Genomic DNA, 19,045 nt, shown 5'->3' on the forward strand with positions numbered 1-19,045 from the left:
GCTTCCTCTCACTGCCAGTGAGTTGATTCCGATTCAGAGGAGTGGTACCGGAACAGAGGGGCAGTGCCCGCGGTCGCTGCTGAGACTGTGATGTTCTTTGGGGGCAGAAGGCCTTGTCTTCCTCCTTCGGCCTCAAACCTGGCCATTAGCAGCCCAATGCGCAACATGAGAAATGATGAAGTATTTCAAGAGAGAAAGGTTTTGTTCAAAGCAATCTTCTCCGATTTCCCTTAGCATATATTGGTGCTGAAATTCCAAATTAAAATGATTCGTTAGAGTATACATAAAGATCATACTCTAAATGAAGTAATTCTCTCCACTTAATAAGTTATGTCCATATATGGGCTCATTTAATGGATTAATATGAAAGCTATACATCGTGTGGTTTATCACAGTCCTAAGTACCAATTTCAGACGTTGGTTGCATGATCTATTTTATTGAGCTTCATGCCCAGGAGGCTAAACACAAGATTGTGCTTAACAATATCAATCAATTTTAAGTCTTTTTAACCAGACCCCAAAAGAAAACCTCGTTGTCAATGAGTTCATGGTAACTCTTAGGGACTTTATAGGTCAGGTAGAACTGCTCCTGTGGGTTTCTAAGACTTTACCTGTTTATGGGAGTAGCAGGGCCTCGTCTTTCTCCTGAGGAGTGGCTGGTGGTTTTGAACTGCTAACCTTGTGGTTAGCAGCCCACTGTGTACCCTCTATGCCATACCACCACCAAGAACCCCAAACAAAAACTCCTGCCATCAAGTTGATTCCAACGTAAAGCAACCCTTTATAGGGTTTCCAAGGCGTTGCAAATCTTTACAGGAGCCTCTTATTACACCCACACTCTCTTCGTCTTTATATTTTCAAAGCAGGACAAAGGAAGCTACATAACCAGAACTATAAATGGTTCCTAGTGAGTCAAGAGTAAGATTGGTGCGGTGGTTGTTGCTAGGTGCCATCCAGTAGGTTCTGACCCATAGCGATCTTACGCACAGCAGAACAGAACCGTGGCCGGTCCAACGCCGTCCACACCACTGTTCCCAGCCTTGAGTCCGTGGTCGCAGCCACAGTGTCAGGCCCTCTCCTGCGGGCCTTCCTCTCAGTTGCAGATACTTTGTAAGGCAGACACCTGTCGAGGAAAGACAACTCAAAGAGAATGACTGAGAAGTGGTAAGAGTGCAGTCTCTGAGAGGGGAGGCTCTAGCACAGGCGAAAACGTAGGAGACTAGAACACAGGGCAGGCGCGTGGTGTTCTGCCTGCCACCAGTTGCACCGCAGCAGGCAATTCTAGGTGTGTGTGTGGATGCGTATGCACGATATCTATTGGTGCTTAATCAGTATGCATAAATAATTTCCCTCAACTCACCTTCTCTCTTTCTTTCATGTTCTTAGGGCCACACTTAAAATAGATCTGTAAAAAAAGAGTCCTTTGGCACCACTGCCTATTTCCCTTTGTGCTTTTACCGACTTTTCCATGCAGCACCTTCATCTAAACTCTGTACCCCTCTCCTCATCGCCCATGGGCCTTCATGGTGCTGTGTGTTTCCAGCCCATCAGGCCCTGTGCAGGGGACAGAGAAGTCTTTCTGTTCCCGTAAACATACCCAGCCCCTACCAGGAGGGTAAGGAGAAAGTGGGGGAGGAAGGGGGAACCGATCACAATGATCTACATACAACCCCCTCCCTGGGCGATGGGCAACAGAAGAGTGGGTGAAGGGAGACATCAGACAGTGTAAGACATGAAAGGAAAAAAGAAAGATAAATTATCAAGGGTCCATGAGGGAGGGAGGGGGGAAATGAGGAGCTGATAGCAAGGGCTCAAGTAGAAAGCAAATGTTTTGAGAATGATGATGGCAACACACGTACAAATGTGCTTGACACATGTACAAATGTGCTTGACACATGTGGATTGTGATAAGAGTTGTACGAGCCCCCAATAAAATGACTTGTGTGTGTATCCCCGAGGGGCAGTTCTACTCTGTGCTATACTGTAGGGTTGCTTTGAATCTGAATCGATGTGATGGTAGTAAGTTTAGTTTGGAAATTTTCATGAGCTCGACGGCACAGGGAGCTCCGGTAGCTCAGTGGTTGAGTGCTCACTGGAGACCAAAAGGTAGGCGAGTCAAGCTCACCAGCCACTCTGCAGGAGAAAGCCATGACCGTACCCCAAACCTGACTCACTGCCATCAAGTCTATTCCGACTCATGGACACCCTGCAGGACAGGGTAGAACTGCCCTGTACCTCTTTATGGGAGTAGAAAGCCCCATCTTGCTCCTTCAAGGCGGCTGGTTGTTTTGAATTGCAGACCTCGTGGTTATCAGTCCAGCATGCACCGCTATTATGCCTAAGACACTGTAGATGGTGAAACTGGCATAGACAGAACTTCATCACACAGATTTCATAATGAATCACAGGCAGAATAACGCATGTGCAGTACCAAAAGGCATTATTTAGATCATCTCTGTTGTTATTCTATCTATATGAATCCGTAGTTGAGATAGCCAGCATACATACATACCACCAGCCCACTGCCCCTGGGTGGGTTCTGACCTTTGACAGACTTCCGAGGCTGTAAATCCTTATGGGCGTGGACAGCCTGACTTCCTCCTGCGGAGCAGCTGATGGGTTCCAATCTGGACTTTGCCAGGGCTCCTTTACTAATAACCTAGTTTAAACAAAAAATGTAAAGGCAGGGAAGCAATACACGAGTGAGTGAAAGCTCATCACAGAGGAGTTTCTCCGAGAGCACATTGCTCTGTAACTGTGCTGTTATATTGATACCCGTCTGGGTGAGAACGGCGATCAGCACCATCTGGTTTTATTTCCCACATTGCATTCAACTCAAATAATACAATTACCAGTGGTTCAGGGAAACAACACTCATAAAAAGCACATAATATTAAAATATATGGCCTGATGGTGTTGTGTTTAGCTGTTTAAAATTTTAATCTTCTTTCCCCATTGTTTACCCCACACCCCAAGGCACTATGGGGAAAGGGTCTGCTCTAGGCCGTAGAACAGGAAAGGGTTTTCTTATTTCCTCCCCAGTCCTTACAAATAAAGCTCCCATCAAGAGCAGGTGACAGCTAATATCCATCTAATCGTTTACCTGCATTAAATAATGTGAGAGTTCTTGGCTTTCTTCTCCTTCCTCTTCCTCTTCTTGGCGAAGCCTGGTTTCTTCCTTTGTGTTTTTAAAGGTTTCACCTTAGATCATAACGAAGGAGCCCTGCAGCATCGAGTTCTACACACTCGACTGCTATTCACAAGGTCAGCAGTTTGAACCCACCATCCCCTCTCCAAGACGAAGATGAGGCTGTCTGCTCCTGGAAAGATGTAAATTCTCAGAAACCCAAAGAGGCAGTTCTACTCTGTGTAGGACTGCTCTCAGTCAGAATCGACTGGAGGGCAGTGAGCTTGTTGTTTTTAATCGCAAGGAGACCTTGACACTGTCGTGTGAGCATGGACATCTGCTTATACACACACACACACACACACACACACACACACACACACACACACACACACACACACACACACTGCCATGACCATTGAGTCCCTTCTGACTCACAGTGACCCCACAGGACAGAGTAGAACTACTCCTTTGGTTTCCGGGGCTGTAAATCTTTATGGGAGTAGACAGTCTGATGTTTTTCCTGTGGAGCAGCTGGTAGTTTGAGCCACTGACTTTTGAAATGGCATATCTTCTTAACAGGTATCAATGCACTTTTGTCATGTACCTGCTTTTGCTGCTCAGTGTTTGGAAATACATATGCATGAAATGCTTAACACGGGTTGAACCAAAGCTTTTCTCTACCCCCAGTGGCGGCTCTTGAAACTGTGAGCATTCGACATGAGCTCACTCTAAAAAGTTTTGTGAATGGTAAAGTTGATGTAGTGAATTTCACCCTCCCGAACACCACTTGGCCAGGAAAGGTTAGGTTATAGGTGGGAGTGAGGGGCGTCACAATTTTTACAAAATGGTATTACAATCACGAATTGCGTATGGACTTCTGTCTAAGCTGTTTTTTCTGGTGTTATAAAAATTTGACTTTGGCAGTAAAAGGCTCTTCAAAGAACTCATAAATATGTAACTATTATAATCAGCATCAGGTAGCCTTGCAAATACAAAGGCTTTATCTTGTCATCTTAAGGTTCTTTTTTTTAACCATTTAAAATAATATTGCTGTGGAAAAAATAAACAATAGCCTGTAACTTCAAGAAAGGGCACTTCCCTGATATGCTTTCAATGTAGATAAAGAAGTCACCGGAGTTCAATTTACATACTCTTGATGTTAAAATAATTCTTGCTTTTTTTGTACAGCTTGACCTTTAGCTAAAACGAAACTGTTTTAAGACTTTCTTTAAAAACATTGAGATATACATCTCCAGTAGTTACAGCAATCATCATTCTCTCACCAAACGTGTACAGGTAAAAATGTCAGCTGCTTTGCTACTTGCCAGGAGGTTGCATAGCTAAAACCCCTCACCCCTGGCTTCAAATACCTTGAAGTGAAGCAGAGAAAAACAGACATCAGCTAATAGGTAAGCAAGCTAATGGTCACAATAATCTGTGATTAATTCCAAAGCCCGTGATTTAAGCACTAGAATCAGAATGCATCTATTTGAATCTCAACTCCTCTGCTTACCTTATCGATGGATTGAAGTTGATGGCATTCATTACCTGCTTCATACCTTTCTTCTTCCAAGTTCACAAATTCGCGTATGGAATGCGCCGAGCGTGGTTACTGGTCATGAGGGAGGCCTCTAGGAAGACTTAACTCTTTCTAGTCACACTGTGGTGGAATTGTGTGACGGATAGAGCAACACACAGCCTGGATCCAGAGCTGCCCACTGAGTGAGGAGTATTTTGAAAGACTAGTCTTTTCCCAGGATAAGGGTGTGAGGCAACAGTTGTGTCCAAAAGATATGGAAATTTGCTCCCATGTGCCAAACATTGGGGAGTGACCAGTTCTTCAGATGCCATGCCCTTCGTAGAGAAAAACCCAGGGTCACACTTTGAAGACGGTTACAGCTTATATTAAGAAGGAGAAAAGATGGAGAAACACAGAGCAGTTTTAGGTAAGGGAGGACGGTAGTGTGAGGAGGGGTATGACAGCCGCTTTGGTGAAATCCAACCCCAAAAAGATGAAGTTGAAGGCAGAGAGATTAGGAAGCATTCGCATTAATTAGGAAGGAAGTCATAAGTGTTCAGGAAGGCACACACGGGGAAACAATTACAAACAAAGCAGAGCAAGGAATGTAATAAATATCAAGTCCACTACTACCCTTCATCTTTGGCCTTTATGCCAATTATAATTTTTATAAACAATATTCAAGGGCTTATGATCAGAATAGTTTGCGTACCGTTTGTTTAAGATTGGCAGCTACCTTTATTCCTTATAGTATTATGCAGGGATATATTTTGTTCTAGCTTTTGAAAACAAACCATTCTCTGTTTAACCATCTCTTTGAAACTGCACACCTTCAGGAATGATATAAATTATTATATCAATAAGTAAGGTTCTTTGGGTTATCTCTAGAAATGTGTGTTTATCTGTAACAGCGAATTTAAACTCCAAGAAGGTTTTATTTATAAAAATAGGTAAATAAATTAAAAAAACACAGCCTAATGCTACTTTTGATTGCTCACTTGAAAAGTCGCTCAAAATGCTTTTGACGTCTGACTGGCTGACTAATTTACCTTGTGTAAGTGTGGATTATGTTTTATGGGAACATAACTCAAGCAACTGCAGTTTCAAGGAACTTCTCTTTTATCGTCAGTTTGTTAGATGATCTGGATGATTTTTGCACATCCTTTTATGTTATGCCTTCCATTTCATTTATCTTGCGTATTATATCAGAGTATAATATTTACGGGAGGTTGACATTTTGCACGAATGCATCCATTCGCCCTTCATGCAATAAGAACACTTTTTCCCTTCTCACTTAGGAATTTTGACATTTTTCTGAAAAATACCAAACGATTAAATTACTTCATCCACATATACTCAGTGCGGGTTTTTTTTTTTCATCAAATCTTCAAATCCAAAAATGACAATCATTGCCCTCGAGTTATGAAAAGTACAGTGTGGTGGTTGTTAGGTGCCCTGCCAATGACCCTCTGTGCAGACAGGGGGAACCGTCTCCCCAAGCTGCACTAGCCTCGCAGTCAGTCTTGTGTTTGGTGGAGCCTCCATATCAATCCACCTCGTTCAGAGTCTTCCCCTTTCTGCCTAACCCTCGACTTTGCCAAGCATGATGTCCTTCCCTCTTCCATTTGTCAATGACTGCCTGATTCAACATGGCCGATCCCAGTGCATTTCAGTACATGAATGCCTGGGATATTGATCTTCAAGTATTCCATTTCATTCTTGACAACTTTCAATTTGCCTAGTTTCATGCCATATATGAGAAATACGGCATGCTTTAAATTAAGTTTTTTTATAGAAATTTTTCATTTTGGACGTGCATGTAATATATGTTTAAGCTTGAGTGCACAAACTGTATTAACATCGTCACTACATTAGTTTCAGTTAAGCATTTTCCATGTTGTCTTCTTAATCTTTTGTGGGGGTGCTATAAAACAATGGGGAAAAGTGAGTTTTATGGAAGTGTACTGTTAATGAATCTCTTGATTTGTATTATACTTCTGTGAGTAGTTATTGGGTAACTTGAAGGAAATCAGTGCAGAAGAGGGACTTTCAAAAGTATACTTGAACTGAATGTAAAAATTTTAAACTAACTTGCACTGCAACTTGTGAAAGTCTGTAACATTTTTTAAAAATCAGAATGACCATAGAAACAAAATGGAAATCATTGATTATCTGTAAAGGGCCTTGTTCTAACTATGCCGCCAGCATATGGAAATCTTCCTAATTAGACTATTATAGATTCAAGGGGAAGAAATGTTCCACATACTTAGGAATTATATTCTCAAGGAAACTACAAATTTAGGTTATTGCTGAGTGCTATTGATTTCTCTCACTGTTTTCTAAATGCATTTGGCTGAACACTCTTTTAAGACAACTTCATGTTTTTTCATAGGTGAAGAAATAATGTGTGAGCTAACACCACTTAATTTAGACTTGAAGATTATAGTCTATTGTAATTTTACTTCTGAAAAAAATTTCCAGAAACCAACGTAGTTAAGGTGTGTCATTGCTGAAATTAAGGTGAAAATACATTGCAAGAAACCATTTCTGATCTCGATTTTAGAATATTCTAGTCATAACTCCAGTGATACTTATTGAATCTATTAGAATTTCTCCATAATTAAAGATGAAATGAAATCCCATAGAGCTTGACTTTGATCTTGGTAATTTCTGTGACTTGCCCGTGGCTGATGGAAACCCATGTACAGCAGAAGGAGATGTTGTTCAGTCCTGTGTCATCTTCACAATCTTTGCAATGCTTGATTCATGTCGTGGTCTGAGTTAGCCCCGGTAGACTAGAGAAACAAATTCATAGACACTCATGTGTATAAGAAAGAACTTTTGATGGTGCCCTGCTATGGCCATCAAAAGATATAGATAGCGTCCGGGGTCTTAAAAGCTTGAAGATAAACAAGCGGCCACCTAGCTGAGAAGCAATAAAGCCCAAATGGAAGAAACACACCAGCCGGTGTGATCATGAGGTGTTGATGGGATCAAGTATCAGGCATCAAAGACCCAAAACGAAACAACAACAAAAATAATTATCGATATGAATGAGGGGGATGGCAGAGTGGAGACCCAAAGCCCATCAGTAATTAATTGGACATTTCCTGTCAGAAGGGCCACAAGGAGCAGACAAGCCAGTGAGGGTGCAGTATAGCACCGATGAAACACACAACTTTCCTCTAATTCTTTAATGTTACCCCCTTCCCCCACTGCCATGACCCCAATTCTACCTTACAAATCTGGCCAGACTAGAACACGTACACTGCTATAGATAAGAGATCGCAACACAGGGACTCCAGGACATATTAACCCCTCAGGACCAATAACGGAAGTAGTGATACTAGGAGGGTAGGGGAAGGGGGAGTATGGAGTAAGGGAGAACCGATCACAATGATTGACCTATGGCCCTCTCCCAGGGAGACAGACAACATAGAAGTGGGTGAAGGGAAACTGCGGTCAGTGTAAGACATGAAAAACAAATTGATAAATTATCAAGGGTTCATGGGTGAGGGAGGGTGGGGTAGGGAGGAAAAAACAAGAGCTGATACCAAGGACTCAAGTAGAAAGAATATGTTTTGAAAAATTTGATGGCAACATATGTACAAATGTGCTTGACACAATAGATATATGAATCACGTGTTGGGAAGAGTTAGGAGTCCAGTGCACTACCCATTGCGCCACAGAGCCCCGTTGACACAATGGATATATATATATATATATGTATATATATATGAATATGAATTGTGATAAGAGTTGTAAGTGCCCCAAATAAAATAAAATAAGAAAGACCTGTATATTAAAGAGCAATTGTATATTGAGAAAACATCCCAGTCCAGTCCAGATCAAGTCCATAAATCCAATATTAGGCCATATGTCTGATACTAGTCCATAAATTCCTGTTTAGACTCATGCAGCACATGCAGTAATAATGAATGCAGGAGGGTCAAAGGCTAGTGGGTAGGAAGTCTTGTGGATCCAGTGGCAGTGGAAGCATCTCAATGTTGGCATGGGTCTCCACACGTCTCCTCCAGCTCTTTGAGTGTCTCAACAGCAGGAAAGGGGAGGCAGAGAGACTGGGTCTGGCCTCAAGTGAGGTCATCAAGCTGGGACCTGAATGACAGGCTAGACTCCACTCAAGTTGCCCGGAAACTATGTAACTGCCGCATGGGCACTGCATGCTTTGCATACATGCTGTGGGACTCATCTTCCGATACTATATACTATCTGTTGTCATCCATAGGGTTTCTGTTGGCCACTTCCAGAAGCCTTTCTTTCTAGCCTGTCATTCCAGAAGCACTATTAAAACCTACCCTCCTTGGTATTTGAAATACTAGTGGTATAGCTTCTACCGTCACAGCCACACACCAGTCACCCCCATGTGACAAACTGGCAAACCGGCAAGGAACCCTGATGGCATGTGGTGGGTTACGCATTGGGCTGCTAACCACAAAGTCAGCAGTTCGAAACCACCAGCCACTCTGTGGGAGAGCGATGACGCTTTCTATCTTGTAAAGAGTTCCAGTCTTAGAAACCCCCAGGGGCAGTTTTACTGCGTCCTATACTGTGTCACCCTGTGTCGGAATGGACTTGATGACATGCTTGGCTGACTTTGGTTTATAGGAGCACTGGGTCAGGGTGGACGCCATGACAGTGAGTTTGGACAGACAAGTGGTAGATACCCCCCACATAGGCATAAATATTTTACAGAGCTACTGAATGCTATAATAAATATCAATTTTATAAGGCAGATAATCAATATTTGATGATCTCAAGTTAGAAGGTACTTATCGTCTATATGAATTATTGATCTGTGTAAGAAATTCAAATAAATAAACATGATGTTTTTTTAATGTTTCTCAGATTACAATCTATACCTGTTTCCTTTTATGCCTCTTAGTAATGGTATGTGAAATCACAAAAGCATTCTAATGCTAAATTTTGCTATTGCATTTACTCACTTATTCAGCAGACCATTTCCGAGTGCTTATTGTGCACCCCAGGAGCCCTCCTTGTGCTGTGGGTGAGGTGTTGGCTGCCAACTACAGGGTTGGCTGTTCAAATCTACTCACTATCCCAGGAGAAAAAGATGAGGCTGTCTGTTCCCACAAAGATTTACAGTTGTAGAGACTGTACACAGGGCCATTATGTGTCAGAATGGATTCCCTGGCGGTGGCCTTTCTGTATCAAGGAGGCCTGTTCTTACTGTATCAAGGAGGCCTGGGGCCACCGTGACTGAGCACTTGCTACTAGCCCAAAGTTAAGCTATTCAAGTCCACTGGGAACTTGGCGGAAGAACGCGTCTGCTGCCACAATGCGCTTGGAACTCCTGTAGAAGGGCATCCTGTAGAAGGCCATCCTGTAGAAGGCCATCCTGTAGAGGGGCATCCTGTAGAAGGGCATCCTGTAGAGGGGCATCCTGTAGAGGGGCATCCTGTAGAGGGCCATCCTGTAGAGGGCCATCCTGTAGAGGGGCATCCTGTAGAGGGCATCCTGTAGAGGGGCATCCTGTAGAAGGCCATCCTGTAGAAGGCCATCCTGCATCCTGTAGAAGGCCATCCTGCATCCTGTAGAAGGCCATCCTGCATCCTGTAGAAGGCCATCCTGTAGAAGGGCATCCTGTAGAGGGGCATCCTGTAGAAGGCCATCCTGTAGAAGGGCATCCTGTAGAGGGGCATCCTGTAGAGGGGTATCCTGTAGAGGGCCATCCTGTAGAGGGGCATCCTGTAGAAGGGGCATCCTGTAGAGGGGCATCCTGTAGAAGGGGCATCCTGTAGAAGGGGCATCCTGTAGAGAGGCATCCTGTAGAAGGGCATCCTGTAGAAGGCCATCCTACATCCTGTAGAAGGCCATCCTGCATCCTGTAGAGGGGCATCCTGTAGAAGGGCATCCTGTAGAGGGGCATCCTGTAGAAGGCCATCCTGTAGAGGGCCATCCTGTAGAGGGGCATCCTGTAGAGGGGCATCCTGCAGAGGGGCATCCTGTAGAAGGCCATCCTGTAGAGGGGCATCCTGCAGAGGGGCATCCTGTAGAAGGCCATCCTGTAGAGGGCCATCCTGTAGAGGGGCATCCTGTAGAAGGGCATCCTGTAGAAGGGCATCCTGTAGAGGGCATCCTGTAGAGGGGCATCCTGTAGAGGGCCATCCTGTAGAGGGGCATCCTGTAGAAGGGGCATCCTGTAGAAGGGGCATCCTGTAGAGAGGCATCCTGTAGAAGGCCATCCTGTAGAAGGGCATCCTGTAGAGGGGCATCCTGTAGAAGGCCATCCTGTAGAGGGGCATCATGTAGAGGGGCATCCTGTAGAAGGCCATCCTGTAGAGGGGCATCCTGTAGAGGGGCATCCTGTAGAGGGGCATCCTGTAGAAGGCCATCCTGTAGAGGGGCATCCTGTAGGGCAGTTCTACTCAGCCCTTTGGGCCACAATTAGTCAGAACAGGGTCCTGATGAATCAGAACCAACTCCTCCCCAAGGGGCCTGGGTGGTCGGCCTTTTGTAGTGGTGCTTCTCAGATGACAGCTGGGATGGGGACAGGGGTCACATTTTGTAGGAAAAACCCTTGTAACCTGTGACCAAGCAATAAAATAAGGCTATTTCAGATCGGGACGTTGAGGCAGTAGGCTTACGCAAGAAGGAGTAGAGAGTCAGGGAGGGGGCTGCTACTTTAGATAAAGGATTTTAGGATTGAGATCGAGGTGGTAAGGACCCAGCCGATTGCCCCTCGGATTATTTCGAATGGCCCCCCCTCTGCCTGCACTGTGCCTTGGACTGAGTTGTTGTTAGGAGCTGTTGAGAAGTGTCCTTTCTGACTCGGCATGACTGTGCATTGCAGAGCAGAACACTGCCAGCCCTGCCCCGTGCTCATCATGGGGAGGTTGCAGCTCCTTGTTGCGGCTGCTCACGAGTCCATCTCCTTGAGGGCTTTCTCTTTTTCTTTGACCCTACACCTGCCCAAGCACGAGGCCCTTTTCTAGGGACTGGCCTGGTGATAATGTCCCCCAAGTATGTGAGATGACGTCGCCCTGTCCTAGGTTCGAAGGCGTATTCAGGCTGTATTTCCTCAAGGACAGGTTCTTTGTTGTTGTTCTGGCCGCCCATGGTACTTCCAGTATTCTTCACCAGCACCATAACCCAAATGGCTCAATTCCTCTGTGGTCTTCTTTCTTCATTGACCAACTTTCACATGCATATAAAGTACATGGAAATATCAGGGCATGGGTGAAGCAGGCCTACATTCTCAACGTGACATCTTTGCTCTATAACACTTCCAAGAGGTCTTGGCAGCATATTTGCCAAGGTCAATAAGTGGTTTGAGGTCTAGATTCTTCTTGTAAGCCCCCTAAATTCATTGGAAGGGAACTGACTAGAGCTGTTACATGCTGTACTTGATAGAGAAGAACCCAAGAGCAGTGAGATATATTTGAATCCACTTCTGTTTCATTTCTTTCTTTTGGCTTCAACTTCTCTTCCTGGCTGATCTCAGCACTTCTGCACAGTTGTAATGTCTTGTCTGACCCTGAACCTTGAATATTATTTAAACCCATTTACAAAGCAGTGAAACTATTTCACACCTTTAAAGCCAATTTATATACTAAATAGATTTGGTCTTATTAACCATTTGATCTGGTAGACAAATCTAATTTTTTAAGCATTTTATTAGGGACTCATACAACTCTTATCACAGTCCATACATATACATACATCAATTGTATAAAGCACATCCGTGCATTCTTTGCCCTAATCACTTTCAAAGCATTTGCTCTCCACTTAAGCTCTTTGCATCAAGTCCTCTTTTTCCCCCTCCCTCCCCTAAATCTAAATTTTTTATATCTAGTTAGTTTTACTTATAAATATTATAATATTTCTCTTGAATGTTGTAGTGTCTATGTGTGCTAAATAAGATTTTAATAAAAATCACAGTTCCATAATCAAATCATTATTTATACATTATAAGTGAGAATTATGAAGTCAATTATTATTTTGATAATGTTATTCAATATTTCAAGTGTAACTCCGATGGTTAAAATTATGTGTCTATTTAGCTGGGCCATGATTCTTAATGACTTGGCAATGAGGTAATGATATAGTTGGGTAGTTGTGCAGTAATACAGTTTGGCAGTTATATAATTGTGTAGTCATCTCCTGTGAAGTGGCCTGCTAATTATTTGTAAGGAGAGCTTTCTCAGGGCTAGTCTGCCTCCAGTGCAAATACAGCTACATGTGCATGTACACTGATAGATAAATAGACACATACATACATACATACATAGATGGATGTTCTGGCAAAGTTTGCTGTCTTGCTTTGGATCCTGCATCCTGCATCCTGAACCTTCCAGAGGTTGGCCGGCGCTTACCCATTAAGGTATGATCATGTGGAGTCATGTAATTATGAGGCCTGTCTTCTCAGTGCTTGATATAGAAAACCAAACAGAACTTTTGATGAAGATGTTGACTGGATTCTTGTCACTCGTCAGTGAATCAGTAGTTTCAAAGTCAGTGTGATCACTCAGCCTACTCTTCTATATCTCTTCTCAGGCAAATATGTAAGCCCCGCATTCCTTAATTTCCTTACTTTCGAGACAGGTGAAAAGTCTTTCTCATTTAATGTAAAAGCCCTTTACATTCAGAGTTTTGCATTATTTTCATGCACTGTATTAGGACACAGCCTTCATTGATACTGAAAGGATAGCACACTGAATTACGGATAACTTTCAAAACTTTGTTAAATGGTTTAGTGAAATCCTCCAAGCTCACCCTATTTATACAAAACCATGTGGAGCAATAGTTATTGATGGTCAGCCCCAGCTACCACCTCCCCCCATGCTTACTTCTGATACAAATTAAGACAATGTCTCACAATGTATTCTGATATTTAAATATACCGTGTTTTACTGTAAGTGTTACTGGGGTCAAAGTATAAACCACAATGCTAGCATGTATGTAATGTCTAATGATTGGTGTTTTCCTTAAACTATCTGATGTAAACAATTACATAGATTTTCTTATATTAAATCACTCTGATAGTCCTTGACACCACCCTACAGTATCATGGTATTCTATGATTTTTCTTGACAGTATTTTATTTAAGCACCTCTGTCTTTAATGTGATGCAAACTTGGTTCTCCTTTAGTATTACCTTCTTTCCAGCTGTTATATTAAGATCGTCCTTTCTAACGTTGATTAGAGACCTTAGCATCTCTTCTCTGATTGAGGATAGTAATCACAGACATCACATGTTCTCTGAAGATTGTTTGTGCTCAGCTGTAAAATATTTGAGCTCCCCCCTTTTTATCTCCTGTAACTTGGCAGTTAGACCCAGTCCGACTGATTATGGTCTGAGCCCCTCCCTTTGATGAGTCAATTGATGCCAGTCGTGATGGGCCCTTCATCACGAGACAAGTCGTGTCTGATCACTCGCTTTCTGTGACAGTTAGTAGCTGCCGATGCTCAGCACCTAGTTCCACTAACCCACTTGGAGCTGTGAAAATCATTTTTCATCATCTTTCATTGATTTATTAGTTGGAATATGTTCTAGAGACTCTTGGTAACATCTAATTTTGGCTACCATTACTTTGGTAATCAGCTTTTGGAGTTAAGTATGATACTCTAAAACTTCTTTTTAAAGTTTGCCAGGCAGGTTGGAGTAGTTTGACCTTAGGTTTGCTTTAGTGATATGATTATTAAACTTTTCCTGTTGAAAATGACAGATAATCAGGTCTGGCAGCTAGGTGGCCTATGTTGAAACGGCTCAGTCCGGCCGTTGTGCAGTGAAAGAAGCCAGAGACAATAGAAGCCCCTGGATTTCGTGTTCCAATACAGTCTTATCTGCGAAAGCTGAGGGAAGGCCAGGTTTGGCTCCAAAGCCATCATCTGCTGACCTGTGAACTAGTCACGTTTTACTACGACACAACCCACCTGGGTCTTTGAGTGAAGCCTCTCTTCGTCTATGACTGGTTCTAGCCCCGATCTCCGCTCTAGCTCCATGTAAACAGCTGGGACTTTTCCACTCCCAGGTTCCCAGCCAGGCTTTGCCTGCTCCCGTAGGGGTTAGTCACTGTGAGCTCTGTGTAGATTTCTGAGCCTGACTTTATTTCTTGCCCCACAGCCTCCAGCTACTGCTGGTTACCTAATGTTCACGTCTTTTTCTTCACCAAGTGAGGACGCCGAGCATTGCTTGGCGCCCAGCTGCTTGCTCTGGGGTCCAGACGATGTTGTCACGACGAACAACCAGGGCAGCTGCCAGGCACCCTCCTTTAGTTCCCTTTTCTCGGGGATTGTAGCCCCCTTTTCGGCCATTTGTCTTGTCCAATCTCTGAAACTGGCCCTTCCGTCTTTTTTTTTCCTTCCAATTTTCTAGTTGTGTGTACAGGGTTTCGAGATGTACGGGGTACCGTGTTTACACACCAAGCTGAAAGGTAGGTGATTCACACGGAGTAGCTGTTCCAGGGAGCAGTCTGCTCTTGAAAGTTGCAGGGTTGGAAGCCCAATGTGGGCCATGTCTACTTTGTCCGGTAGGACCACCATGAGCCCTGCGGGACCACCACGACTTGAAATGGGCCCCAGGGCAACCAGCGTCATATTTCTATCACTCAGCAGCAGCAGATCACCAGGTGGATTTGAACTGTTGAGCTTCCTCCATTCGTTATCACTTACCCTCTTCTCCCATCCAGGGACTTCTCTACATGCGTGAGGCAGGAGGGAAACCCCCTCTCTGGTAGTTCATTTTGCCTGGACGTACACAGGTTACTCCATGCTTTTGAAAGAGTTCCTTAGAATAAGAAGGCTTTTGGAACTTTAAGGTTGAGCTGCAGGTGTCTGGGTAAACCCACTTCTCATTTCCTCCCTCTCCAAACACACGGCTGACTCATATTGACCCCAAGTGGGTTTCCAAGCCTCTAATTGTCTGTGGGTAGAAAGCACATTCTTTCTCTCGTGGAGCTGCTGTTGGTCTTGAACTGCCAGTCATACAGATCGCAGGCCAACTCTTAACCAAGTCACCACCAGTTAGCATTTCTCTTCTACGTCGTGGCAAAGCTTAATGCCGATTACCGAGCACCTACCATATGGCAGGAATCGTGGTGAGCATCTTGGTTCCATGCAGCCTCCGAAGCTTTCCACTAACATTATGTGCCGTTGTTGGTTTCACATCAGAGACCCACCGGCACGGATAGGTGAGTTTGCACCTAGCGGAAACCTGGATTCCACAGCGACACGGTCTCTACTCAGATGATGTGTTCTTGACCGATAGACAATGTTTTCTTCTTAATGAGAGGCGCTTGCAGTATGATCGCTGTGTGAATAGGGACGCGAAGGGACACATTTCCCTCTTGTATACTTGAATGTATGTGCACAGCGAGGCCAGAAGACAATATTTTAACCTCCCATTGTGTTTGAAAAGCTCAGACTTCTGTTAGAGGCTTAACAGCAAGGACCAATTGTGTTCATTGAAAATGTGATCGTGATTAGATGAAGAACCTCATTCTTCATATTTGTGCTAAGTACATTTATTTTATCACAGCGGCTCTCATGAATCACCTGACAAGCATTTTAAAAGTAATATCTAGAACAGTTTGTTTTTTTTTCACCAGCCAATGTTCTAGCCAACACAGAGGTCATCCCTCACAATTAGGTAGGAGGCTTCTAGACGGGGCTTTGGTTCTGCATGGGTTTTATCAGTAGGTGGAGGGTGAGTGTCACGATACTGGAATCGCATTGTCTGTAGAATGCTGTCACACATCAGCACAGCAACCGGAGAAGGGCACTGATGCAGGACGTTTCAAATTTTATTTTATTTTGATTTTTCAGATTGCATTCTCACAGCACAATACTATCATGGACCTTGTGCAGTTTTTTGTCACCTTCTTCAGGTAACTTGCTTTCGCTGACTTTGACCTTGTTAAGCCTTTATTCTGCTATTTGTCCTGTCAATACGCGGGAAACGTTAACCTTAATGTACTGCATGCCTTGATTGCTCCCATATGCTTCCGTGTAGCGCGCAGGTGAGGGGGAAACGCTGGTGAAATACACCTGTACTAGATTAGTGTCCTGTTGCGGAGAGAAGATAACTCTGTGATTGCCCCGTCTTATGTAGCCGAGACTCCGCTTCAGAGAGCGAAAGGCGGTCTCTTGCAGCAGTGGGTTCCGCTTTGGGCTGTTAGACACAAGGTTGGTGATTCAAACCCACCAGCTGCAATGCAGGAGGAAAAAGAGGCTGTTTCATGAAAGAAATGGGCATTCAGTGTCCCTTGTGGATCAGGGCCCAAATCCAACCAAACCCACGGCCTTCAAGTCAGTTCTGACTCCTAGAGGCTAAAGGGGGTCAGTAGGAGTGCAGATTGACTCAAACAACCTAAACTCCAAAGTTCATAGACCAGAAGTGCCCTGCGGGTGTCCAGGCTGTACCTGCATCTGCGAGTAGAAAGTTTCAGTTATTCTCAGCAGGGCAGCTGGTGGCTTCAGCTGCCGATCTTGTGCTTAGCAGCCCACCTGGAAATTCCTCTGCCACCCGGGCTCTTGGACGAGCACAACTTCTAGGATTTAATCAGTTCCCTTGTTTCTGATGTGATTAGCATATTCTTAGCAATGTGTATACTGCCACCGTCCCTCCACTGCCATCGAGTCAATTCCATCTGGTAGTGACCCTGTGTGGGCATTCTGAGGTGGCAAATATTTATGGTAGCGGTGGATTTGAACTCACCACCTTGTGGTTAGCAGTCCAACCCTTACTAGACAGCCCCCAGGGCTCCTCGGCACTGCATATAAAGGATTACAGATGGTATGCGTTTCTGTCTAAAGGAGCTTGTAACCTAGAAAGGAGAAGTGTGGCTGGAAGAGAGCATTCTTTCTCAGGTCACCAGTTATAGGAGCTGATAATGATGGGTGGCGGCGGTGGTGTTAGGTGCCTCCAAGTTGGCTGTGAGTCATGGACAACACCCTGCCTCTTCCTATGTCAGCCCCACCCTCAATGTGTTTGAGCCCTTTATTACAGCCAGTGCGGTGCCAGTCAGCCCCAGGAGGGTGTGCCTCTTACCAGGACTACTGATCATGTGTCCAAAGGGTGCACTGCAAATCCTTACCATCCTTGTTTCCAAGCAACGTCCTGGTATTAATGGCGGGTGCATTTTTAAAAAGAGAGCTCAACTATGGGACAATTCTACTGTACACTCAATGGCAACATTGGCTTTTTAAAATCCTTTGAAACCGAATGAACTCCTGAAACTATTATCCCAAGATGTGTCCCCTTACCTTAATGCGAAAAAAATAATCCCCTCTAGTCCGCTTAACAAGCACACCATCGTTGCGCTTAACGAGTAAAGCATGTCTGCTCAAGCTTTGGGTTCCTTTAAAAATTATCCACATGGGACCAGATTAGCCCCAGAAACAGAAAGATTGGACAGGACCCTAAGGGAGCAGTAGGTGAGTTTACCTTCAGAGGGAGGAACCCTGCAGCCAAGGAGGAGAGGAGGATGGTCGAACCATTCAAAGAACCCAATCAGTGTCACTCCTTGTCCATGCGGAAAATGTCGAGTTGAGGCGTGTTCTGCTGTGTATGTTCTCAACAACAACAAAATAAAACCATTTATTAAAAACATACAGAGGCCTCAGTGACCAAGGGCGATACAGGGGACAGCACCGGAGACACAGTGTAGGAATTGCACCTGACCTGATCCCACCACACCGAGGCAAATCACTGGGGGAGTGCAGCAGAACAGCAAGGGAACGGGGTGGCAAGGTCCCCAGGGAATGCTGAAAGTGGACTTTGGGGCCAGGGCATGGTGCCCCAACAGACTGGACTGGAAAACACTCCTTAAGGGCCAACAAATGATCCTTAAACTAAAAAAAACAACATACAGAGGTTCTGTTATTAGACAAGGAATCCTGGTGGTACAGTTGGTTAATCATCAGACTGTTATGTTAAAGAAGCAGGTTTAGGATGGGATGTACCTTGAGTCACCACATTACTAGCGACCTTGACTCAAGTCACTGCCACTACACCTGTCATCGTCATTCAAGTGACACCCTTGCGCTCCCTTTTGCACACGTACAGGGAGTTTCTTTGAGGGCATTGTCTGCATCTAACCATATATGTATGTACACGTATGGAGACAAATGAACATGTATGTATATGCATGTATATTTCTATCTCTATCTGTACACACACACACACACACACACACACACACGGTAATACCCCCCGGCCCCCAAACAGGCTTTTTCCCCAAAGCTATGTATTTAAATTTTTTTTTTTTTTTTAACAAATCAAGCTTATCACCTTCAAAGTACTCTTCATTATACTTAATACATTTGTCAAATCTGCGATTCCATTCTTGGAAACATTTTTCAAACTCATCTGTTTGGATGACGGACAGCACCTCTTTCCATTTTTCCCTTCACCT

At 44.2% G+C, this 19,045-nt stretch overlaps 1 protein-coding gene across 8 annotated transcripts in view; it reads left to right on the forward strand.

The window, feature by feature from the left end:
• Positions 1 to 19,045, forward strand: part of ATRNL1 (attractin like 1) — a 647,203-nt gene that overhangs the window by 226,142 nt on the left and 402,016 nt on the right. For 4 of the 8 annotated variants that reach the window (XM_075534996.1, XM_075534998.1, XM_075534997.1 and 1 more), the window contains exon 25: positions 16,455 to 16,516. The exons of the other annotated variants lie outside the window; for them this stretch is intronic. In XM_075534996.1, the coding sequence (XP_075391111.1) occupies positions 16,455 to 16,516 (62 nt within the window). The remainder of the gene's footprint in view (positions 1 to 16,454; positions 16,517 to 19,045) is intronic. 8 annotated transcript variants of the gene reach the window in all.

Source organism: Tenrec ecaudatus, chromosome 16 (assembly GCF_050624435.1).
Source record: "Tenrec ecaudatus isolate mTenEca1 chromosome 16, mTenEca1.hap1, whole genome shotgun sequence".
Taxonomy (NCBI): domain Eukaryota; kingdom Metazoa; phylum Chordata; class Mammalia; order Afrosoricida; family Tenrecidae; genus Tenrec; species Tenrec ecaudatus.